Source organism: Dunckerocampus dactyliophorus, chromosome 9 (assembly GCF_027744805.1).
Source record: "Dunckerocampus dactyliophorus isolate RoL2022-P2 chromosome 9, RoL_Ddac_1.1, whole genome shotgun sequence".
NCBI classification, from domain to species: Eukaryota; Metazoa; Chordata; class Actinopteri; order Syngnathiformes; family Syngnathidae; genus Dunckerocampus; species Dunckerocampus dactyliophorus.
The window spans coordinates 9157547-9184402 of NC_072827.1; the positions used below are offsets into that span (position 1 = coordinate 9157547).

The 26856-nt window shown below is 44.2% G+C and overlaps 1 protein-coding gene and 1 long non-coding RNA gene across 4 annotated transcripts in view; one reads left to right on the forward strand and one right to left on the reverse strand.

The window, feature by feature from the left end:
• Positions 1 to 26856, reverse strand: part of pde11a (phosphodiesterase 11a) — a 96597-nt gene that overhangs the window by 43639 nt on the left and 26102 nt on the right. For all 3 annotated transcript variants that reach the window (XM_054787554.1, XM_054787553.1, XM_054787555.1), the window contains exons 3-9: positions 26651 to 26740; positions 23683 to 23823; positions 23511 to 23575; positions 21280 to 21412; positions 18265 to 18340; positions 9867 to 9934; positions 9696 to 9788 (exon numbers count right to left, since the gene is read on the reverse strand). In XM_054787554.1, the coding sequence (XP_054643529.1) occupies positions 9696 to 9788; positions 9867 to 9934; positions 18265 to 18340; positions 21280 to 21412; positions 23511 to 23575; positions 23683 to 23823; positions 26651 to 26740 (666 nt within the window). The remainder of the gene's footprint in view (positions 1 to 9695; positions 9789 to 9866; positions 9935 to 18264; positions 18341 to 21279; positions 21413 to 23510; positions 23576 to 23682; positions 23824 to 26650; positions 26741 to 26856) is intronic.
• Positions 1416 to 26818, forward strand: LOC129187829 (uncharacterized). Its single transcript, XR_008572471.1, has 4 exons — positions 1416 to 2159; positions 2228 to 2353; positions 23800 to 23883; positions 26542 to 26818. It is a non-coding gene; the product is annotated as an uncharacterized LOC129187829 (long non-coding RNA).

Genomic DNA, 26856 nt, shown 5'->3' on the forward strand with positions numbered 1-26856 from the left:
TTTTTCAAATCATTAAAATACACAGTGAGCCACAGAGAAAAAGCGACAAGGTATTGACCATGACAGACTACACAGCACATTACAATGACAGTGCTTTAGTTGACAGTGTCTGGCAAAGTTTCCACTTGCCTCCGAGTGTGTGCCTATGTCAACCCTAATTTCGTTGTTATTCCTCCAGAGAAATACCTTGCACAAAACTGCAATTGCGTATTTGATCACAAATTATTATTCAACGCTGCTAGACGTGATGCATCTACATATGACTTCATTCGCTGGATCACTTTTTAATGCATTATTTCGTTGTACGTCTGCAAATGAAAGGGTGCTGATTGGATTATCCCTACTACTTCCTGTTGTCATCCAAGGACATAATGTTAAGTCATGTTGGATGGTGACATGACACTGTGAGGAAGATGAGGGATTGTGTTGCATTGCCCCTCATTAATAAAATAATTAAAAAAAAACATTAGAAGTGTGCGTTATCTACAAACGAAGATCTGCCACATTGGTGACCCCGAGGTGATCCAATATGGCAGTTGAAAAGAACAGAAAGAAAGAAAAGAAAAGAAAAAAAGTTTGAAAATAACTTTTGCGGCGGACACTACGGGGCATGCCTCTCACCCAGTCAGCTGTTTGCGCCAAATACAAGTTTCCTGTCTTTACATTCATTCTGTTGTTGGCCGCTGAAGAATAAAGCACCGTTTAAAACCAACCACGGCGTGTTCCTTTCAACTGTCACGTTGGGGTCACCAATGTGACAGGTAACTGGACTGTTGATAACCCTCTGTCCTAGGTTTTTATCGAAAATAACAAAATCTTCCGCGTAATGTTATGTTGCCATCCGGCATTACTAAGCGTTGTGTACTTGGACGCTTTCATCAATAACATTATCACACAGTTAAAGGGATAGTTCGGATTTTTTGACATAAAGTTGTATGACAGCCCCATCAGCAGTGTAGTGCATCAATGGTAACTTACCCCTCACTTGATCCCGTAAACCCAGTTCTGCTTGGATTTCAGTGATGAGGAACGTAGTTCTGGTTAGTTGCTTGGGCCACTTAAGTAAAGATTTGGCTTCTCAAAACAATATGCATTCAAAAGAGTACTGTATTTTCACAACCATAAGGCGCACTTAAAAGTCTTAAATTTTCTCCAAAATGGACTAATGGAATAATGCGGCGTGCCTTATGTGTGCACCGAGTTCTAAAATCTGTTAATGTTGTTGCGTGACTTTGATGAGCGAAGGGCGGACGAGACTGAGGACAGCAAAGCAAAAGAGTACGTGACTGAGGACAGCATGCGGATGTTAAAGGGGGTAGGGTGGGCGTGAAAGAAGACGCCAAAGGCACGCCCCCGGTAGGTAGTACATAGCGCCAGTATGTGCATTGTGCAAAACAACATCGGTTTGGCTAAGGACCCTCAAAAATGCCACCTACCAAGAGACAGGTTTATAAAGCACAGTTTAAACTGCAAGCTATCAGTTACGCGGAGGTACATGGGAATCGAGCAGCCGCAAGAGAATTCAAGATCAACAAAATGGCACCATCTACGTATCCATCCGGGCAAAGACTACCGTGGAGCAGCAACTCCTACTGCAGTAAAAAAATTGCCGACAAACACATCCAGCCCAACCACATCACCAACATGGACGACATGCCGCTCACTTTCAACATCCATGAACCACACTGTAGAGAAGGGGACCAGCCCGGTAGCGATACACACAACAGGGCACGAGAAGTCGGCTTTTACTGTTGTGCTTGGTTGCCATGGTAATGGACAGAACCTGCCACCTATGGTGATTTTTAAAAGGAAGATGAGTCATCGTTAAGACTAATCAAAAGTGCTGTAAGGACGAGGAGGAAATGGCTGAGTGGTTGAGTGACATGTACGTAAAGACACCGGATGTTTTTTTTTCCACGCGTCACCGTCCCTGTTGATCTATGACTCCATGCGAGTCCATCTCACAGCCGCTGTGAAAAACCAAGTGCAGTAAATGAAGTTGGAGCTTGCCATCATTCCGGGAGGCTTGACAAAGGAACTCCAACCGCTGGACATCGGTGTAAATACGGTGTTCAAAGTGTAGTTGCGAGCAGCGTGGGAGCGATGGATGACAGATGGCGAACACAGCCTTACTAAGACCGGGAGGCAGCACCATCGAGGTACACCACAATTTGTGAATGGATTGTTGATGCTTGGGGTAACGTGTCTGCTTGCACTGTTGTTCAAGCTTTCGCAAAAGCCAGCATCATTTCTGAGGAGCCGCACGGCAACGAGACTGACTCTAACAATGACAACAGGGAACCTGGCGTGTTTGATGGAGAACTTGCCCCGCTGTTAATTTCGGATATAGAAGGTGAGAATGAGATGGATTTGTGGATGAGGATTGATTAACGTGAGTACATTGTAAAATACTTCAATGAATTACAACCAAACTCAGTTTTACTCCCACTGCCGTTTTAAAAACATACGCTAGCATGCATGCTGCACCTGCGCTCAATAATACGGTGCATCTTACATATGTGTTAAATACTGAAATAGCACCCGGAATGAGACTGCACCTTTTAATACGGTACGCCTAATGGTCGCGAAAATACCGTAATACATTTATATCACAAAAATGCCTCCTCGAAAAAAATCTTACTGTTACTCTTACTGTGTTACTTTCTGTCTTCCGTCGTATCACTGCGCACTGTCGCCTGTCCATTATTGTGTGTGTGATGCAGATGACTGCGACGCTCGCATCTTCATCCGTTGTGGAACACATACATAAACAAGAAGATGAAGATGTCTGTAACGCAAGCATCTTGATCACAACAACAGACAGGTGATAGCGAGCGGTGATACGACAGAAGAGAGAAAGTAATTGTGAGGTTGGAATGATTTTTTGAGAAGGCATTTTTGTGGTACAAATGTATTACTCTTTTGAACGCATATTGTTTTGAGAAGCCAAACTCTTTATTTAAGTGGCGTTCATCACCAAAATCCGACCAGAAGTGGGCTCACGGGACCAAGTGGGGAGTAAGTCATTGTTGATGCAGTACACTGCTGATGGGGATGTCATACAACTTCATGTCAAAGAAGGCAAACTATCCCTTTAAGGCAAAATTATTCATACACTGGCTAGATGTTGATTTAAAGTGAAATTTTATTTGTTGAGTTATCTTCTGTTGTGTTAGAGGTGTTAATGAACAATACAGCCAAACCTTGGTATTCGAACACCCCAGTTTTCATATGAGACAGTTTTCGTCAAAGAGTTGAGCCAAAATTTTGCCTCCATCATACAATAATATCAATGTTAATAGTTTTGGTCATATTTGTGGGTGTCTGGAATGGATTAATAGGATTTACATTACTTCTTATTGGAAAAATGTATTTGACTTTGGTACGATTCGGTTTGGAACGGATTAAAAACAAACCCGAGGTACTGCATTTGCCATTTTCATAGTTTTTCATATTTAGAAAATTATTTGGAAGAAATGCATCACAATTTGCACAATTCGTGTTTTATAGTTGTCACCCTTTTGTATATACAGTGGAACCTTGGTTAGCGTTATTAATTCCTTCCAGAAGGTCCGACTCTAACCCAAACAAACACTAACTGAATAATTTTTTCCCATAAAAAAAAATCCAATTACTGTAATCTGTTCCAGAAAGCTAAAAATGTTAAAACAAAACATGTTTTCATAGTCGTACAACTAGTTTTATATGTAGTAAACAATTCCAAATTCATATAAATACATATAAATGATGAATGAAAGGGTTGAACAAACATTTAAGGTTACCTTTACTTTCATTGAAGACGAGATTCTTAATGTGAGTGTTCCTAAAGACACGATGGCAGCGAAGACCACACACGGACACCACCTTCCTCTTTTTTCATGAGTTATTTCTTGATTTCAATAGTGTTTCTCACCTCAGTGACCCAAAATGAAGCCTCAGAAAGTTTCAAGTCACAGCATTTTGATAAAGAAGTCGAAAAACACTACTGAATTGAATTGAACTGAACTCAAAATGTAACTCATGACAAAGCAGGAAGATGATGTCCAAGTTGTCTCTCGCTGCCACATGTCTCACATCAAGAATCACGTCTTCATTGAAGGTAAAAGTAACCTTGAATATTCGTGTATCCCTTTCCTTTGTCATTTATATGCATTTAGAATTGTTTTATGCATTTACAACTATAAAAATGCATTTGTGTTAACATTTTTGAGAGGTTTGAGATGGGTTATGTAGCTCAGCGGTCCCCAACCTTTTTTGACCCACGGACGGGCTTGTGTTCCCACAAATCTCCCGCGGACCGGAGGGGTGGGGTTTCATAGAGTCCCTTGATACAGAGAGTTACGACAACTGAGATTACGCCGCCGTGTTGGGGCCAATTCAAGCGTGCACAGTACGACAATGCATGTAAAAAGTGGTATAAAGAATATTAAGGTATTCAATGTAATATCCATAAAATAACTGCAGTTTAGATTAAGTGCACGAAATGAGGTTCCCCGACCATACAGATCAAAATAAATCTAAAATTGGGCCATTATAAACAGTATAATACGATTTTTATATATATTTTTTTCATTATTGCACTTCACATCTAACATTGCGAATTCCTTCTTTGAAGCATTTTAAATGAAACTTAGTGTAAATGAGGACATTGACATGAAGATGTGCAAGACATGTTTTTTTGTGTTTGTTTGTCGGACAAAGCGTTGCCATGGTAAGTTTGCTCGAGATCATGGGTTACTTTATTTGCAACCAGAGGTGATTTACACAAGGATCATTCACATTAAACAGAAATTCACAACACCAAATAGAACACATGGGACCGAACACTCTCAATTGACCTACCTCGCACAGCTTTGAAGACGAGTTCGGCTTCCAGCCCAAACGGTTGATTTTATTCTCCCAAATTGTCCGTCTGTTGATATCTGAAGGGATTCTGTACAGCTTGAAACCCTTGTCGTGTCTATATGTGCATCCAAATGCACAACAACCCGGCATTTTTGCTGAATAAACAACAATACTGCCAAGAATACTGTTGTATTCTGTTGTATAAAGGCGAACGCAAACGCAAATTTGGCCCCAAGATGGCACCACGAGTCACGTGACCGTATTTTTTCGACTCGTCATGTCGTAACTCTCTCTATCAAAGGACTCTAGGATTTCATACATTATAGTGATCTAATTTATCTTATTTATTATGTATTGTGTAAAACTAAGACATAAATAACATCAAATTAAAAGCACAAAATGAATGCCGACCCACCATCCACCATTTCCAGTTCCAGCCAAGTTTTTTTTGTGATTATTACATGGCTGTTTGACGTGTGTGGTAAACAGCAGTGCGCTAGCATGAATTAACTTGAGACAAATGTGCACATTAGCACTCAGTAAGTCGTCAAAACTTACCTTTATGCATTCCCACATAGTATCAGCATTTGAGACCAAATATGAGGTGAAAGAAAAATGTTAAAAATACAGTAGTAGTCTATCTGTGCGGCATGAGATAAAGTTAGCACACGCACTATGGACATTCGTCAAGTGAGACGGATGTAACAGAGAGAACCTGGCCACTTTTCAAAATAAAACATTAAAAAAATAAAATAATGGAAATTATTTTTTCTTTCTGTGCGGCCCGGTACCAAATGAGGGGGGGAAGAGAGGGGGACAACAAAACAAAAAAAAAAAGAGAGACAAGAGACAAGGACAACAGCAGCAACAACAATTGTGATAGAACAACAGAAACATGCAGGACAACATCAGCAAATAAATGTCCGTGACAACCACAAAGACGAACAAGGACATAAGGACAAAACAACATCAACAACCACAATGACAAAGCTGTCAATGACAATCACACATAATAGCAGTCATGAAATGATGAACTATGACAGTGATCACAATGACAATATTGCATTGAAACAGTCACACATAATAGCAGTCATGAAATGATGAACTATGATAGTGATCACAATGATAATACTGCATTGAAACAGTCACACATAATAGTAGTAATGAAATGATGAACTATGATAGTGATCACAATGATAATACTGCATTGAAACAGTCACACATAATTGTATTAATGAAATGATTGTCCATGATAGTGAACAGAATGAAAATTACTGTAATGCACATCATTGTAAAAAAAAAAAAAAAAAAAAAAAAAAAACCTATAGTCATACTGCTGATATCACCGTCGCTGTAATAAAACCAACAACATAATAACACCCTGGATAACTCAGTGAGTAATGTGGGGAAGTACTTATGTACTGTGAGTGTGCATATGTACAGGTATCTCTGTATGTGAGGAAGACTTCATATATATAAAGGTGCAAGAATGTGTAGGCGTGTAATTGTCACTGAGAATGCATGAAAGGAAAGGGGTCGCCTTCCACCTCCCAGAGAGCCCCGCCCCAAATAGCCAGGCCGGGCCCCGGCCGCCAGAAGGCCACCAGGCCCACAGGGGCAGGCAGCACAAAGATCAGTGCCCCAAGAGCCAGCCCAGACAGCCCCCCCGGGAAGACCAGCAAGGGGCCGAAGAGAGGTAATCCCAGCCAAGGACAGGGCGCTGGCGGACCGGAGGACTGCCAACCCCTGAGACCAGCGAGAGATCACACCCCACAAAGGCAGACGGGTAGCGGGGGCCACAAACCGGCAGGACCAGAGACACCTCCACAACAGGAAAGAAGCCCGCCCACCGCCACCCCCACCCCCAGGGAGCGGAGCCCGGCCCGCCCCGGGCCAACCCCCGCCCGACCCCCGACACAGGGCCGCCTCGCTAAGAGATGCAGGAGGCACACCCAAAAATAAATAACTAAAATAAATAAATAAATAAATAAAAGTACACACACGCACGCACATACACACTCCTACGCACCCACACGCACGCACATACACACTCCTACGCACATACACACCCCTACGCACACGCACATACACACTCCTACGCACACAAGCGCGCACACGCACGCACACGCACGCACGCACGCACACACAGTGGTCGAATGCCCGACACCCGGAAGCCCCACCCTATCCTCCGTTGGTAACCCTAGGAGCAGCGGAGCCGGGGACCCCGGGGTCCCAGACATACGATCCAGAACCCAGGCGCGGAGAGCGCGGACCGCCGGGGAGCAGGAAGACACCAGGCCACACCCTCCCAACGGTAGGACGCCGCCAGCAAGGCAGACAGGGGAGCCAGCGAGGAGGAAAGCGGGAAACTGAGCAGGCAGGCGGGAAAACGGGCGAGCAGCCAAACGAACCACCACACAGCGCCAACCGACACCCGCGGGCCAGCAAACCCCGAAGAGGGAGCGGGAGCACCACACCCCAAGCCGCAGGGAGGCCAAGCACCAGAGCCGAGAAGGCGAGACCAGCAGCAGACCAGCCGACGGCCCCCACAAACCACCAGAAACCAGACCAGCCACATGCCACCAGAGCCGACAGCGCACCACCCGCGTACCGGAGCCCCACCCCCGACAAGCCCACAGACAGACCGGGGGAGGCGAGGACACAGACAGCGGCCCGGCAGAGCACAAAGCGCAACGGCGACAAACGCCCAAGCGCCCGGCAGAGCACAACCCCCCCCAGCGGGCCCAGCCCCAGGGCACCCGCCACCCAGGCCCACAGTACCCGCAAGCATGACCAAGCCCCAACCCACCAGCTGGCCCGGCGCCCCAGCAGCCGCCACAGCGCAGCAACCACCAGCCGCCGCAGCGGCACACGGGCCACCCGCAGCACCGGCACCGTCCCCCAGAGACCGCCGAACCCGCCCCAAGAGCGCAGAGGCGCCCGCAGCACGTGTCAGTCCAGGGGAAGCACCGCAAGCCGCCCCCCCCGACGCAAGCCCCGGCATCAACAAGCCCCAGAGGGCCACCCCAGGGAAGGGCAGGCGAACCAGACAAGGGCACCCCACAGGCCAGGCCGCCCCGGGCGAGCCACCGCGACGGCCAGGCCCCCGGCCACACCGCCGACCCTGGCGGGCAGGCGCCGAGGTGCACGAGGCACCCCAATCCAGCCCGCCCCACCCGTGTATGTGATAAGGTGTGATTGTGTCTATAATGCAATTTAAAAAATATTAAATAAATAAAATAAAATAAAAGAGGACAGCTACGAAAAGCTGGCCTCTGTGTCCCTGAGGGGTGTATCTGTGTGCATGTATATGGGGTGTATGTGGATGATAGCTAATGATGCAATTAAAATCGGGGGACAGCTGCCGCTCGGAGGACCCCTCACCTGACCAGCCCCCCCCAAACCCTAAGTGTCTACTCTGCGATTAAAATTGGGGGGCAACAGGTCAGTGGCACGGCAGGAGCAAAGGAGCCCCGCAAGGCAGCTCCCCTCCCCAATCACGCTTGACCGTAGGCCACCCCCCAAGGTCCTATATATATGTGAGGTGGTGCAGTGGCACAGGAAGGACGGGGGCCCCACACCCCAACACCGCCCAAACCGAGCAGGGGGGGGACCAAGGACACATGACCGACCGGCCGCCCACCACAGCCCAGGCTTGGGGGACACAGGACACACCACAGGCCCTACCCGGCCCACCAGAATGCCCAGTCCGGCCCACCCAAACCCCCAGAGGCGATACCCCCAGCGCCCCCCAACACCGGAGCCCCACCGGAGGTAGCGTCCACAGCGCCACCCCCAAACACCACGGACCAGCCACACGCCCCAAGGCAGATCCGACCGCCACCAGGACAGCGGGAACCACGCCCACGCGCCCCCCGCATACCACCACGGCCGGCAAGGGAGCAACACCACGACGACCACAAGAGCACCGGACCCCACATAGAGCGGAGCACGGCCACACCCACGAAGCACGCAGGCCAGAGGCGCCAGGGAGGGACAGAGAAGCAAGCACCGCACGACCGGGCCCACGAGAGGAGCGGCCCCCCGCCCGGCGCCCAGGCAGATGCCCCTGCCCGCCCCGCCCCCCGCCACGCCGCCCCACCCCCCGCCGATCCACCAACACGCCAAGGGAGAAACCCCGGAGGGAGGGAGACAACCGCCGGCCCGGAAGCAGGGACCAGCCAGACACCAGCAGGCAGCAGGGACCGCCCGCCAGCCCCCCGCAAGCCCCACCCCCAAGCCCCCGGCCAAAGCCACCCCCCGACCGCCCCACCCCGGAGCAAGCATCCCCCCGCCGATCCCGGGAAGCACCACGCAGATGGAGACCACGCGGCCCGCCCCCACGCGCACCCGCCCACCCACGGCCCCCACACCCCCCGCTCACCAAGCCACAGCGGCCCCGTCCCTGAAGGGAGAAAGCAAGGGATCCCCCCCACCCCAGCACCACGCACCCCCCACCCCACCCCCACCTCCGCGCCCCCAGTCACCCGGGGGACAGCCACAGGCGCCGGAGGATAACAGGCAGCTTCCACCTATCACACATACACCACACACATACATGAATTTGGCATGAATTTTCGACATTAACTGAAAAAGACACCAACCGGGGCGGACGCTAACCGAGGTTCCACTGTATTGTTAATAGCTGCAGGTAGTAGTACTGGTATGTTTTCGAGCAATCTATTGACTATACATTGAGAACATTGAATATGAAATATATCACAAATGGTGCAAATCATTCTAGACATACTGTAGCTTTTTGTGTTAAAATGGCCAGATTGAACAATATGAATCATTTGTGGCTTAACTGTAAGGACTGTATGTAATTCTTATGGTCGCCGCATTCTTACATCCAAAGCCACCGACTGCTTTGCCCAGGACTTCTTCACTTGGTCATACATGATGGTGTTGTTGATGCCCAGTCCACAAAAGATCACAAATGCCTATGAAAAAAAAATGCAGATATGGAAACAATTTTCATCGGCCAATTCAGTGAAGATACACAGCCGAGAGAGGAGTACCTCAAAGAGACGCTGGTCTGCATCGTCGAATGGTTTCCCGTCAAGGCGGTTCAACACTTGGGCCACACCTGTTAAATGAATAATGATCGATCGATACATTGATTGAAAGGGGTGTCACAAGCGCTCGTGTCACAAGATCTCGCAAGATTAAAACGCGACAAGATTTCTTGTTCAGAAAATACTGTCTTGCGGGCACTAGCACCGGGACCTTAATAAATGAAATAATTAATCACACAATAAAGGAAAATTAACTTGACAATTTTTCCGGCTTCAATATATTGCCATATGCACGCGTGTCTGTTTTCCTCATCTCCTGCCTCCAAAACAGGCAGGAAGAGAGTTCACTCTGTTCATTGGTTTCAGCACCTTGGAGCGTTTGTGCCACAGAGCAATGGCATGAACAGAGTGAGAGCTTTTGTCATACAGTCACTTTGTTTCAGTGGGTGGAGGCGGGGCTGGTAGCATACACACAAAGTTCAGAAGTGTAACATAGAAGAAATTTAATTATATTGCAATATATGGTCATATAACCCCGCCTGTCGCCCGAAGTCAGTTGGGATAGGCTCCAACATGCCCCCGCGACCCTAATGAGGAAGAAGCGGTATAGAAAATGGATCGATGGATGGATGGTCATATATATTTATATTTTTTCATTGTACTTTTCTTAAAAGTATTGTTATTGTTCATTCTTGTAGACCCAATCTCGTGTATTGTCTGGTTACACCCTTATTGATGAATCAAAGCTGTTTATTCCATTAAACTGATCATTCAGTGGAAATTAAGTAGAGTAACACAAATAAATACATTTTAAAAGTTTGACCAAAAATCAGAATTTGCGAGGATCCATTGTTTATGCAATAATACGTATTTTAATCCAATGGGTTTGCTTTTTCTTCCACTGCATAGCCAACAATTTTTAACTCACGTCTTTTTTCAACAGCCGTATAAAAATAACAACAGGCTATTGCGCATGTGTTTTCAAGGGGAAACAAGTCCAGCCACCGTGCATCTGACAAACGGGGAAAGCAGCAACGTGAGCAGTTATGGGTGTGTTATTGATTATATTAAAAAGGACTGTTGGACCTTGGTGTGGAAAAGGATGAGGGGGCGGCTCTGGCCTCTACTGAGTGTCATTTGAGCTAAAGGGGAGAGTGGCCTATTTTTATGCCGTTATACATTATGACAGTGGGCAGGTTTACTGCAGTTGGGATTTTACCATGAACCTTCTGTTTAGTCAAACAGAATGACAACCTAAAAAAAAAAATAGCTAAAAAAAACACTTCAACATCTTGTTGATAGGATTGGCCTGTAATACAAACAACTACTTTGGTCTATAAAAACTTTGCAGATGCAGAGACTAACATTTTTGCAGCAGATTCTCAAAAACATCGGAACACTCCTGTCTTATTTAGGATCTGTGACCAGTGTTCTTTTTTTATTTTTGCAGTAGGTCCGTAAAACCAAAACCTGTTATATAGAGGATCTTTGACGAGGGTATTTTTTTCTTTGAATTTGAATTTTGAATCTTTGATTAGCTTTTTTTGCAGTAGGTCTTTAAAAAAGTAGAGTATTACTTCATATAGAGGATCTTTGACCATTATTTTTGCAGTAGGTCCTATCATATAGAGCAGAGGTCTCAAAATCGTGCCCGTGGGCCATTTGCGGCCCGCCGAGTCACATTTTGCAGCCCGCGACTTGTCTTCAAAGATTACTACTGTATTATGGCCTGCGGCAAGCCAATGTTACTCGTAGGATGCACACATAAGCCTACACTGAACTAAGAGTGAGTGAGTCACTTAAAAAATGTGGTAAAAAAATTCCACCCATTTTCTATACGGATTATGTCTTCATTAGGGTCACAGGTAAGCTGGAGCCTATCCCAGCTGAATGCAGCAAAATATAAACTGTGAAATTCTTTATTTACTTGATTCACCCTATTACTGTATCAAGGTATTATTGTGATTGTGAGCCATGTATCACGTGTCGTATCGTGAGGTACTCCGAGATTCCCAGCCCGACTCCCAATACTTGATGCGGCCCAGCCACACTCAGACTCTACCTCCAGCGGCCCCCAAGGTACATTGTGTTTGAGACCCCTGATATAGAGGGACTTTGAAGAGCGTTTTATGCAGTCAGTTCTTAAACGCGTCAGAGCTCCTGTCATACTGAGCATCTTTGACTAGCATTTTTACAATAGGTCCTAAAAACAACAGAGCTTTGCTATCATATAGAGGATCTTTGATGAGTGTTTTTTGCAGGATCCTCGAAAACGTCAGCTCTTGGCACACTGAGGATCTTTGACTAGCGTTTTTGCAGTCGATCCTTAAAAACAGCAGAGGAAAACATATAGAGGATCTCTGACTATGCTATTTTTTGCAGCATGTCCTTAAAAGAGCAGAGGGCTCCTGTCATAGAGAGGATCTTTGGCTAGCATTTTTTTCAGTAGGTCCTAAAAAACAGTAGAGTGGTTTTGTTATATAGAGAATCTTTGATTAGCATTTTTTGCAATGGTTCCTAAAAAACAGCACAGCTTTTTTATAATATAGAGGATCTTGGACTATGGTATTTTTTTGCAGTATGTCCTTAAAAAAGCTGAGGGCTCCTGTCTTATAGAGGATCTATAATTACTTTTTTGCAGTAGGGTCTTAAAAAACAGTTTAGAGTGTTTCTTTATTTAGAGGATCTTTGACCAATATCGGTATCAGCAATGAAGTGTTGAGCAGTATCGGTATATGGGATATCGGTAAGAAAGCCAACATCGAGCATCTCTAATTCAAACACCTGCAATTTCGGGTTATTAACAGCAAGTTTCAGCCGGCAGGAAGTGCTGCAACAAGCCGCCCTCGTTTGGTCTAACATTGAATGTCAGCATTGAAGTTGGAGTCATGGCTGCTTTCAGTGAGATTTCATTGAATGAGCTGTCGTTATAGCAGACACCACAAAAACATTCATTTCTGAATGGAATGTAACCATGACTTGAAAAATTCATCTTCCGCTGCTTTGTTTGTGCGATGGTTTTTCACTTCCAGTCCTCAGGTGCCACCCACACACCACACTTTTTTCCCACTCATTCCTTTCTTCTTTCTCTCCTGTTGCTTGTCCCTGACAAATACATTAACACCTACGCAACACAAATGCAAGCTCACGCATTTAAACGCACAGGTCCAAGCTAGCCATCTGCTACAAATATGCTGATCACTTCTCACTCAATGAAAAGAACCAGATCTCAACGGACAGAGCCGCTATCCTCGCTTTTCGCGGAAATATCCGCCAGCCACAGGAGGAGAGAGAGAGGATCAGTGACTGATGGCGGTGTCAGCTTGTGATGCTGGCTCGGGGCTGATTCACAAACACAAGGCGCACAATGAAGGAACACCAAGTATACAATGGATCGCATCAGAAAAACACAACCACAGACCCATAAGGTTTACTTACAGTATGTCATGTATTTGCACAATCCGAGTAACACACTTGTAATCCCTGTCAGAGCTCCTGTCATATAGAGGATCTTTGGCCAGCCTTTTTGCAGTAGGTCCTTAAAAACCACTGAGAAGTGCAGTCATATAGAGGATCTTGGACTAGCATTTTTACAGTGGGTCCTTAAAAACAGAAGAGTGGTCCTGTCATACAGAAGGTCTTTGACTAGGGCTTTTTTTTGTGCAGTAGGTCCTTTAAACAGCAGAGTGGTTCTGTCATATAGAGGATCTTTGACAAGGGTTTTTTTTTTTTTGCAGTAGGGCCTTAAAAACACCAAAGTTCTCCTGTTGTATCCAGTAGAGCATCTTTGACTAGGGTATTTGTTTGCAATAGGTCCTCAAAAGCAGCAGAGTGGGGCCCTGTTATATAGATGATCTTTGACTAGAATATACACTCCTGATCAAAATCTTAAGACCAGTTGAAAAATTGCTAGAATTTGCATTTTGCACATTTGGATCTTAATGAGGTTTTAAGTAGAGCTACAATATGCAAAAACAGGAAGGGGGAGTGAGACAAAAAGCTTTTTGAAAAAGTAATTTATTGAAAACAACAATTAAACTGAAATAGGTTGTTCATCAGCTGATCAAAAGTTTAAGACCACAAGCTATAAAAGCCAAAAATCTGCTCAAAATTGTCATTTTCTGTCAGGCATTCACATTGTCATGCCCTCCTGATGGCTAAAGCTAAGAAGCTTTCTCTTTTTCAACGTGGTCCAACTGTCGAGCTGCATAAGCAAGGCCTCTCGCAGCGTGCCATTGCTGCTGAGGTTAGGTGCAGTAAACCTGTCATTCTACATTTTTTGAAAGATCCTGAGCATTATGGACCAAAAAAGTCAAGTGGTAGACCCAAAAAAATCACACCTGCGCTGAGCCGGAGGATCCAATTGATTGTCCATCAAGACACAGGGCGGTCTTCCACCCACATTAAGGCCCTTACTGGTGCCGACTGCAGCGCAATAACCATCAGACGACATCTGCGGGAAAAGGGTTTAAAAAACAAAAAACAAATTCAAAGACTTTGTCACCTTCAACGCCACAAAACTGCCCATTTAGACTTTGCCAGGGAGCATCAAACATGGGACATTGAAAGGTGGAAAAAAATTTTATTCTCTAATAATAAAAAATGTAGCCTTGACGGTCATGATGGCTTCAAACGTTACTGGCATGACAAGGAGATCCCACCTGAGATGTTTTGTACCCGGCACAGTGGGGGGGGGGGGGGGGGGGGGGGGTTCATCATGGTCCGGGGTGCTTTTTCATTCAGTAGAACACTGGAGCTCGAGGTGGTGCAGGGTCATCAAACGGGTGCAGATGTTGCAGCGGGCATCCCTCATGACTGAAGGCCCTCGCCTGTGTGGTAACAGCTGGGTTTTTCAACAGGACAACGTTGCAGTTCACAATGCTCGCTTGACCAAGGACTTCTTCAGGGAGAATAACATCACTCTTTTGGACCATCCTGCATGTTCCCCTCATTTAAATCCCATAGAGAACATTTGGGGATGGATGGCAAGGGAAGTTTATAAAAATGGCCATCAGTTTCAGACTGTTGATGCCCTTGGTGAAGACATCTTCACCACTTCAAGATTCAAGATTCAAGATTCAAGAGTTTTATTGTCAGATGCATAGTAAAACAGGCAGTTATACTATGCAATGAAATTCTTATTCTGTTCATTCTCCCAAGAAAAGAAAGAAAACACAAGAAAGATCAAGGCAAGGAAGGCCCCGGGACCGGACGGCATCAGCCCTAGAATCCTCAAGGACTGTGCTAACCAGCTCTGTGGAGTTCTCAGGCACTTGTTCAATCTCAGCCTGAGCCTGGAGAAAGTCCCGGCCCTGTGGAAGACCTCCTGTGTGGTCCCGATACCAAAGACACCGCGTCCCAAGGAGCCTAACCACTTCAGGCCTGTTGCCTTGACCTCTCACCTGATGAAGACCATGGAGAGGATTATCCTGCAGCACCTGCGACCCCTGGTGGGCACTCAGATGGACCCCCTGCAGTTTGCTTACCGGCCTCGGATCGGAGTAGACGACGCAGTGATCTACCTGCTGCACAGATCACTGCTACAACTGGAGGACAGCGGGAGCGCTGTGAGGGTCATGTTTTTTTACTTCTCCAGTGCCTTTAACACCATCCAGCCGTCACTACTCAAAGTGAAGATGGAGAGTGTGGGAGTAGACCAACACCTGACTGCATGGGTTATAGACTACCTCACCAACAGACCACAGTATGTGAGGCTCCGTCACTGTGTGTCTGACATGGTACCCTGCAGCACAGGTACCCCTCAGGGTACGGTGCTCTCCCCTTACCTCTTCACCCTCTACACCTCGGACTTCACACACAACTCCACACAGTGTCACATCCAGAAGTTCTCCGATGACACAGCCATTGTGGGTTGTGTTTCAGAGGGGAACGATCTGGAATACAGGACGGTCATCAGGGACTTTGTCAGTTTGAGTGAGCTTAACCAGCTGCAACTCAACACCAGCAAGACAAAGGAGATGATCATTAACTTCCAGAGGAAAACATCTCTCTTCACACCGGTGAACATCCAGGGAGCGGATGTAGAGTTGGTAGACAGCTACAAATTCCTGGGTGTTCACCTTAACAACAAACTGGACTGGTCCGTCAACACCCACGCCCTCTACAAGAAGGGCCAGAGTCGCCTCCACTTGCTGAGGAGACTGAGGTCCTTTGGTGTGTGCAGGACTCTTTTACGGACCTTTTATGACTCTGTGGTGGCCTCAGCCATCTTCTATGCTGTGGGCTGCTGGAGAGGGGGCAGCACGGACAGGGACAGGAGCAGGATCAATAGGCTGATCAGGAGAGCAAGCTTTGTCCTGGACGGTCCTCTGGACTCCGTGGAGGAAGTGGGGGAGAAAAGGATGTTGGCTAAGCTGACATCCATCATGGACAACACCTCTCACCCGCTAAATGACACTGTTGTTTCCCTGAGCAGCTCCTTCAGCAGCAGACTGTTACACCCACGGTGTAAGAAGGAGAGGTTCCGCAGGTCCTTCATACCGACCGCTGTCAGGCTCTACAACACCTGCACCACCTGAACCATGTTGTAGTCAATATACATTTTTACACTGTACTCTTTACTTGCGTATCTTGCTTGCTGCTGTAACAAGTGAATTTCCCCGCTGTGGGATAAATAAAGTACAAATACAAATACAAATACAAAGAATAAGAACATAAGAAACATTAATACCAATAAATTAAGCAACAGCAACAGAAGAGACATTAATACAAATAAAGGGCGCCATCTTGCATTTTGCTTGGAGCAATGTTCCCACTAGCCTCCTGGAAACACTCACATCAAGCATGCCCAAACACATTTTTGAAGTGATTAACAAGAACAGCGGAGCTTCTCATTACTGAGTCCTACTGAGATTTTTTGTCAGAGAGTTTTTTGTTATTTTTTGAGCGATGGTCTTAAACTTTTGATCAGCTGATAAACAGCCTATTTCAGTTTAATTGTTGTTTTCAATCAATTACTTTTTCAAAATGCTGTGAGTGTATTTTTTGCAGTGGGTCCTTACACAGCAGACTGGCACAGTTAAATAGAGGATCTTTGGCTAGGGTATTTTTTTGTACTTGTAGTAGGTCCTTATAACAGCAGAGTGGTCCTGTCATATAGAGGATCTTTGACTAGCATTTTTGCAGTATGTCCTAAAAAACAGCAGAGTGCCCCTGCCATATTGAATGTAGAGGATCTTTGACTAGAGTATTTTTTTCAGTAGCTCCTCAAAAACAGCAGAGTGGGCCCGTCATGTAGAGGATCTTTGGATATGGCATGTTTTTGCAGTGGGTCCTCAAAAACAGCAGAGTGGTCCTGTCATATTGAGGATCTTCGGCTTGGGTATTTTTTCCAATGGGTCTTTAAAAACAGCAGAGCGGCCCTGTAATATATATTGTATATATATCTTTGACAAGGGTATTTTTGTGTAGTAAGTCCTTAAAAACAGCACAGCGGTCCTCTGCTATAAAGGATCTTTGACGAGGGTATTTTTTGCAGTCGGCCCTTAAAAACAGTGGAGCGATCTTTGATTTAATCTTCTCTTTAAACAGTAGAACACAACCTAATTAGATGGCTAGATAATTGGGTTTGTTTTTAGTGCATATAAACTTTTTTTCTGTATACATTTTCTGAGAGTGGGAGCTCTTTATAGCTTGGATGAGGAACCAACTTCCTTTCTCCCATTCTGACTTTCTTGTAGGTCTATAGCGAGACGTCCCAATACTTCTGTCCAGTTCGTGCATGCCTATTAGCTTTATAATCGTGACTTGAAGCTCATCAAACAACTTTGAAGCAGAACTAGAAGTATCAGTCGTAGACCTTTTCAATGCAATCTCCCTCTCTCTCTCTCTTTGAGTGTCATGCCATTGCCTGGCTTCGACGATGCATTGAATGTATATGGTGCTGATGTAATTGATGATTTCTTGCGTTCCAGATTTCTTTCATTGTTCGTAGTCCAGACACCTCTTTCAGTTGTTGTAAAAACCTCCTCTAGCTTTTTTCCCAGGAATCCTGCCGGAAAGACTTAGGTCTTCTACCTTTCCTTTTCGGATGACGTGTCCAACAAAACTGAGCTGCCGGCATTGGATGATGTCGAGAAGTTGTCGTTTTTGGTCCATTCGTTGCAACACTGCCTCGTTTGTCTCATGTGCCGTATAGGGAATGCATAGCATACGCCGATAAAGCCACGTTTCTGTGGCCTCGATGTTCCGCCTGGTTTCCGCTGTTATTGTTCAGGACTCACATCACACTCACATCTCACATCCATAAAGTAGAAGTAGACTTCTACTTTATGGATGTGAGTCCTCCTTCAATGCAATATGAACTTGTCAATCTTCAAGTACAGACAGTGTCCATAATTATTCATCACATTAAAAAAATGTGCTTTATTGGTTAACTTACCAATAATTTGGTGATTGCTGTTCCATATCGGAACACAAAGCACTGAGCGAATGTGGAAGTCTGAGAACTGGTCCGCCTAGAAAAATGATGGTGAATACATTAATAACAAGAATAAGAATCCATCTGCATTGGGTACATATTTACATACACTATATGTACTCAGCATTATACTTCAAGTAATGAGACCTCAAAAGTTCCAGAACAAACATTTTACACACCTGTTTAATATTAAAGTGCTCATAAATTGTGTTTTCTCCACTGGGTTATTAATTATGCATTCATGCACACCCTCTGATGGTATGTGGAGCTATAAAGAGCTCATGCAGCAGAGAAACCTGTAATCTAATTTGATACATGTTCAAGAAGGAGGAGGAAGAAGCAGAGCTTATTTAATCGTGCTCCTTCTCCATGTCTCGGCATCTACACATAGTTTGTTCACTTCCTGTGTTTAAATTCATTTTCTGCTTCATGCTTTTGCGATTAGTGGAGGTGATAATGCCCAGTTCTGACAGTACAGTGTTTTGTTTTTGCAATAAAAAGATTGTTGTCAGACAATTTTGACTCATCTTTCAAGGCACACAGAATATTGTGTTCCAAGGCTATACACTAGGTCCCCAACTTACGAACATCCGACTAGCGAACATTCGGCGATACGAACGCAAGCCGGTCTATATTTTCATGTATTTTGCCTTGTAGTACTGTACTCCATATTTATACTGCTACATGCTTGACCAGTAGAGGGCACTGTGACACAGCTAATGGGACCAACAGGTAGAGGAAGAAGTGGAAGAGGAGAGAGGAAGGCTAAGAGTTGTATGTTACAACCTGGATAGAGCGTGTGATTAAAGTTTATGAACAGTTAAAAGGCCTGCCTAATTCTACACCACCCACAGAACACTACCTCTTTTGGAAGAGTCTAACGACGACGACGATTTGTCCTTTTTTCAATAAATCCTCCTCCTCCTCCACCACAACGACGTATGCTCGACCACTCCTCTTCAAAGGTAAATAACATTTATCATTACGTATTATTATTATATCATTTTTATTATTATTGTTTTTTTCATTAATTTTCCTCTTTAATGTTACTACTACACCCAAACTCATATTTACATACATACGCATATACTGTATATGTATACATGTACATGTAGTACCTATATCATTGGTAAATTACCTTTTGGTTGGACTTACGAACAAATCGAATGGAACCAATTGTTTGTTGGTTGGACTTAGTGTATAAACATGGAACCTACAAAAAGAAAGATTAGACTCCCGTCTTTCATCACACTAAAAAGTTGTTTCTACCTTTTTCCCATCTTTCGTAATCAGTAGTAGGACAAAGGTAAGTTTCAGGAAAATATCTCCCAATAAAAGGGAGAAAAACAGCTTTTTGTGAAAAGATACATTTCAAGCATAACTTTCACTTTGACATAAATATTTTTTGCTTTTGCGACACCTCAACTATCTAAACAACTATACCAATACAAACAACACAAAAAAGGGATTGTACAGAGTTTAACATCAAAATAACAATTTATTTACAAATATAACACAATGAACTATTTAACATTTTCACATTTGAAAAAAAATAAATAAATAAAATAAAATAAAATGTTCACATTTGGAACTGAACTATGTGTGTGCAAAAAATTTCCCGACAACGCTTAACCTTCTGCATGCTCCACTCCTCCACGCTCTCTCACTTCCTCCTTCCTGTCATGTGTGATTCTTCCAAATGCACTTCTGCCACTTTGTAGCCTTTTTTATGGCTTAAAAGTGCTCTGAAGTGAAATGCATTAGTGGAGAGTTGTGTCATCACCTCTCTTTGTCTCTCACGCAACAAAACGTAAGACGTATACATACGTTGGTGAGATCGGGTGTTCGGGTTTATAAAAACATACAACTACGTCTTTGGTATTGAATGAGTTAAGGATAAAGATCGTACCCGTATGTTGTAATGCTAACACAATCTCTTTATTGCAAAAACAAAACAGGCTACTGTCAGCCACAACCAAAAAAAAACATCAGCAAGAAAAAACATCAGCAAACTTAATTGTCCTCTGGGCACACAGCTATCTACCTCGCTCCGCTCTCTCTCTCACACACACATGCACACGCACAGGACTTGTCACGGTCACGGCCGCAGAGAGGGTCAGAAATCAGAAAACTGTTAAACACTACACATACAGGTAAGTGTCAAGTTGCTCCAGTATCCTTGAGCATCTGAAAGGATCTGCTCCTGTGAAAGCAACAGTAATAACTCAGCGCGTAGTGGTCTTATTATTGAGATGGAGAAGTTACTAGTGCTTTGGCTGAAAGACCAGAATCAACACTTCTCCTTTCATGTAATTCTAGTATTTAGTGTTTTTATGACTCACATCCTTCATGTGTTGTGTGTACAGTGTGAGCAACTTAAAAGTGTTAGAGCCTAAGTCACAACCAGATGTATGATTTTTTTGGCCAGGCGATTTTTGGCGTTCCCCAAATCACTGTTTTTTGGGGGGGGTTTTATTCGTTGAGAATGTAGTTGTGGTGACCATGAAGGAGTAAGATCTTGACATGCATGGAGGACGTACGAAATATCTGAACGTGCATTGGCTGCACTAATTACATACAGTACGTGGGATGCAGGTGTGGTGCAAGAGATGGAGTCCGCAAGTGTGACGTACAAAAAAATTGACATTTTGCCCAAATTTGACATCAACAAAACGTATCAAAGACACACGTTGGCCGTACAGACGTCGCACAAAAATGTACAATGCCAGTCTACGGCTCAAAAATCAGCATGTCGCACGCGTGCCTTCTTTGCCCTTTTTGGCACGTACACTGGCCGTAGGAGCCCATACGATTGGTCGTGACCTTGGCTTAATTTGGGTACGAGTTCAGACTTACACTAAAATATGCATCGTCGGAATGGAACTAGTTCCTCACCCGAGGACCACCTGTAGTGTTGTATGTGGTTTCTCCCAGCAAATTGTGATAACTTTTAATAAATGTGGTTAGTTTGGTTACCTCAGCATCAAAGCGAGGGTCCTGGTACGCATCACTGATGTTTACAGGAAGTCCCGTGGATGCAACCAGCTCAGCAATGCTGTTGTTGATGAGCCAGTCCGAGTAAGAAGACTTTTCCATGCTGTCCTTGAAACTATGGGTAGAATATAAAGACTATAAGATATTTCACAGTGTATAACGCTTAAACAAAGTGGATTTATTTCCACACTGCAGACAGTATGGCAACGCCATACTGATTTGTGTCAACCCTCCGCTACGATGCATTTAATTAACCTTCCATATAGTTGATATCATAAAGATTCTCCTGCAGCTTAGAAAGTAATGAAAAGTTGAGTGTGTGATCATTTTTCTGGTTGCCAAACACCCCCACACCCTGCCACAAAAACCCGTGCACCCCCCCGCCCCCGCCCCCCTGGCTTTCCCCACTTTAACAGCGACACAGTTAATGTTCTGTGTGGTTCTCTCTGTCTGCAAAGACAGCAAATATATTCACTAGATTAGACACATTTATCTTACATGCGGGCCCTCGTGTTTGTTGCTTCTGCTCTGATTTGAAAGATGGCGGATTTTACAATTACTTCCAAGTGTGGCCTCCGGATTGAAAATATGCAATTTGCAATGATTGTTAAGCAGGGACTCTCAATAGTGGGGTGGGCCCCACTGGGGGCCGGAGGGGCAGGGTGGGAAATATTTTTAAGGCTGGCAGGTCTGTTAGTGTTCTGATTCATGTTTTAATGACGCTTGTGCCAGCAACTCATACCATGGTTTCTACAGATAAATTAATAAATATTATCAGGTTGTCAATAGTACAGTAATCCCTCGTTTATCACAGCTAATTGTTTCCAGACCTGACTGTGATTAGTAAATTTCCACAAAGTAGGATTCCTTATTTATAAATGAAAAATTTTTGTAGTTAAAGCATAGACAACGTTTTTCGACCTTCTAAATATGTTTTTTAACATTATTAGAGCCCTCTAGACATGGAATAACACCCCTATAGTCACCTTTACACTTGTATTACCCAACATAGTGGACATAATAAGAGAAAAAAGGAATAAATAAGACTTGTGCTCGTGTGTGTTGCTGTAAATGTGTTCCGGTGCGAGGGGAGTTGAGTGGAGGGCGGACCAGAAGTGGCGTTGGGGGTTCAGAGTTGAGTCTTAGCTTGCCGTGGGTTACGGCTGTAACAGCAGCACCTGCAAGGGATTATTGTGCCTGTTGTGAGATCATTCAAACCTGCAATAAAATCCTGTTGTTCCAGCGATCAAGTCTTGTGTGCTTGTGTCTGACTGAACATTATAGTGACATTACTGACACCTAGTGACCAGTGTAGAATACTACATATCATCATATCATCAAAGCATCTCTGAATGCATCTTCTGAATGCCTTGTATTTGGATTTGGCCATATTTAAGCAATGTGCTTAAATATGCACATGTTTGACTAATAATTATATTCAACCATAAAACAGCATGAATCCGCAAAATTTGAAGCGCAAAGTGGCGAGGGATTACTGTTCATTCAATGTCAGCTAAACTTTACCAAATCACTATCGTTTGCTGACAACAAACATAACTGATGCACATATGTGCATTACATGCGGCGTAGCCTACGTGCTCAGAGCAGCAAGAGGGCGGGATACAATGCTTGCAGCACGTTCAAACATTTGCGCTGTCAAGGCAGCTGCCTAACAGTTTCTTTAATACACTGACAAACAAAAATGGGTAACTTTGCAGCTCCTTTATTGGAAGTTTACCTCAGGTCAGATCAGATGTACTTAATGTTTTTGAGCATTTTTTCTTCCTTTTCCATTCTTTATTTTAGTTATATTAATTGATTACTGTCTTTAAGCACAGTAATGATGTGGCCAATGCACAAGGTGTTCATCAATACATTCTAACAACAAATCTAACCTTCCACACTAAGCCATGCCTGGCAGTGGAAAGACTTCTCCAAATCAAATTAAAGCCACATGATATGCGTGTTATTCAGTACTCCCATAGCAGAAGAGTGGATTTTACTTTCAGTCTTTTTGCTTTTGTCCTTTATGAAAGCTTCACAGATTTCGACTCCAAATGTGACAGGATGTGAAAAGGTGACCAAACTGAAAAGACAGCAAATGAAAGGCAAAACGAGTTGCTTTCCATTTGGCCACATGCAACAGAGAGGGTCTTTCTGTGGAGCCCAGACCACGAGAGCAGAGTCAATCTTAAACAAAACAGCATACATACCTTGTTTCAGTATCAGCGCTGCACTTAGGTGACAATAATTCAAAAGATTTGGTGAACTTCACCACCTGTAACATTCAAAGAGAAAAAAACCCAGCATTTCCTTTAAACGTGCTCTCACAATTTAATGATAAAATCAAGGTCGGAGGTGCTACAGTTCAGAAAAAAACGGTACCGGTGACTCAATGTCCTCCAGCAACTGAACAGAGCAGCGCTCGCACTTTAGCAATGTTTGAGCACGGTGCATGATCTTCCTGACAATTTTCTCCAGGTCAGTCTGTTCTTCAAACAGGTCGTTGACAACCTCCAGGAGCGCCTGAACATCAACAAAGACACCGTGGGCATAACTCCCAAGCAGTCGCAGCTTCAGCAGTAGGTAAGACAGCTTTCGGCAGCTTGCACTGTAAACATTCCTCAATAAAGATGCTTTGCTTTGTTCAGCCGTTGCAGTGTAAATATCATTGTTATTCTTGAACTACAAACCGGCAGAACAATGGAACGTGATTAGCTTCACCAGTCAAAGCAAATTAGGCCCTTTATGTATGGCAGGGCCAGCCCAGTCTAATACGAGGCACAAAATCATTTCTCTTTCACAGAACGGTGTTCTCATAATGTTCTCTCCATACAGATCAATGACAGGCATGAATAAGTGCATCTCATAGCATTCCCTTGTGTGCAAGCCTGTGTGATGGTAGAATGTATAACTTACTGGTATAAATGAGGTTACTATGTTACTATACATACAATACTGTACAAGGTACTGTATATTCCACAGTACAAGTTGCACCTTTTTCACAGTTTGGCTGGTCCTGCGACTTTCTGTCAGGTGTGACTTAGATGTCAAAATACACTCCTGATGCAAATTTTAAGACCAGTTCAATTCAATGTATTGATATATCGCCAAATAACAACACCAGCTATCTAATGGCACTTTACACAATCATAAATAAAAACAGAGGACCACATCAGCAAGCAAAACCTCCCTGTGGGGAAGAAACCTTGAACAACCGTCTGTCTCGACCGGTTGGGTTAAGATATAAAAATAGAGTAGAGGTATAGATGGTAGATCAAGCCAGAAGTCTTAGTCTTAGTCCAAGGAACATTGAGGAGTGTCTCTGATACATAATAGCGTATCAGAGGTCCATACTAACTATATGCTTTAGCAAAGTTGACTTTTAAATAGAGAGAGTGTGTCTGCCCCTCGGACTGATTCAGGAAGATGGTTCCATAACAGAGGAGCCTGATAACTAAAGGCTCTACCTCCCCTTCTAGTTCTAAAAACTCTAGGAGTGACAAGTAATTCTAAGAGCGCTTTAAGATACACTAGTGCCTGGCCCTGTAGTGCTTTATATGTAAGAAGGATTTTTAAACTAAGTTGTAAATTTTACAGGTAACCAGTGCAGTGAGGCTAATACGGGTGAGATATCATCTCTTTTTCTTGTTCCAGTTAAGACTCGTGCGGCAGTATATTGGACTAACTGAAGGGTCTGAAGGGACCAGTTGATTTTGTACTGTTGGAGCTTAAGGAGAGCTTCAAAATGCAACAAGAGGAAATGGGAGGTAAACAAAAAAATTGAGTGAGCAATTTATTGCAAAGAAGCATTATAGTGAAATAGGCTGTTCATCAGCTGATCATACGTTTAAGAACAAAGCCTTTAAAAGGCAAAATATTGGCAAAAATATGGATTGATTGCAATTTTCTATCAGGTATTCAATTGATTGATGGCAAAGGCAAAAAGCTTGTGGGATTGTTGAGCTGCACAAGCAAGGACTCTCACAGCGTACCATTGCTGTTGAGGTTGGATGCATTAAGACAGTCATTTGAAACTTCTTCAAAGATCCTGAGGGTTATGGAACAAAAAATTCAAGGGAGAGACCCCAAAAAATGTTACCAGCCCAGACCCGGAGGATCCCATTTGCTGTCTGTCAAGACACAGGACCATCCTCAGCCAAAATTAAGGTTGTTACTGGTGTGGAGTGCAGTCAAATAACCATCAGACGCCATGTGCCAGAGAAGGCTTTTGACAAGAAAAAAACTTTTCAAAGGCCTAGTCTGCTGAAATGGAATTTGCACAAGAACACCAAACATGGGACATTGAAAAGTGGAAGAAAGTTTTATTCTCTGATGAGAAAAAATGTAACATTGACGGTCCTGATGGCTTCCAACGTTACTTTCCAACGGCATAACAAGGACATGTTTTCCACACGGCACAGTGGAGGGGGTGCCATCATGATCTGGGCTGCTAAGCTCACTCTTTTGGACCATCCTGCTTGTTCCCTTTATCGAAATCCAATTGAGAACATTTGGGGATGGGTGGCAAGGGACGTTTACAAAAATGGACAGCAATTCCAGACAGTGGATGCCCTTCGTGAAGCCACCTTCACCACCTGGAGCAACATTCCCACTACCCTCCTGGAAACATTGACATCAAGCATGCCCAAATTGCAGCTACTCATTTTTTCTGTCCTTTTTTCAACATTTTCTATTATAGGGGGATCAGGGGATTTTTAATTTTTGATCAGCCTATTTCACGTTAATGGTTGTCTCATACCCATTTCTTCATTTTGCATTTTGAAGCTCTACAGTAATTAGAACCTCCTTCAGATCCAACAGTTCAAAATGTAAATTCTTGCAATTTTTCAACTGGTCTTCAGATTTTGATCGGGAGTGTATGCTACCAACTGATCACCGTAATCAATTGGAAATTTATCGTCATCAAAGGTCAAAATCATAAAATCCAGACCAGACCAGCCCAGCCCCAGTTCAGGCTTCCTATTTCAATGCTACCCCCCTAGCGAGAACCAGTAGGGGATCCTGAAAACACCCAAGGGTCTACGGAAGTACTCTCTCAAGACACATCTGGTTGTGTTTGGCTTTTTTTGTGATGAAATCCATTTGCGTGAGATGAAGTATAAGTGTTTCAGTACGAAAGCAACTCTTGGCCAGATATCTGCAGATCACTATGCACTCTATATGATATCTGACCCCTTTGGAAAGGTAATAAACTGCTCACATTCTATGTCTTTATTTCAGGCATTCTCTTTCTATGTTTCTAAATTGGATGCAGATGATCGGGTGCATCAGTGAGGGGTTAGTGATGCTGATTCAAACGATGGGACACTTATCATCTGGTAATACTTACCCGACTCCTGTCATACTCCTTCCTTGAGGCAGCAAAGAGTTGGGCATTGGAGATTGCAATGCCACAGAAGGGCAGGTACATCTGCAGCACCTGCGCACACAAAAATAAACCTCTCTTATCCATCCATCATCATCGGCACCAGCCATGTTAAATGCCAGATGGCACCAAATTATCTACATTTAATAAAACTATCTCCTGATCTCCAA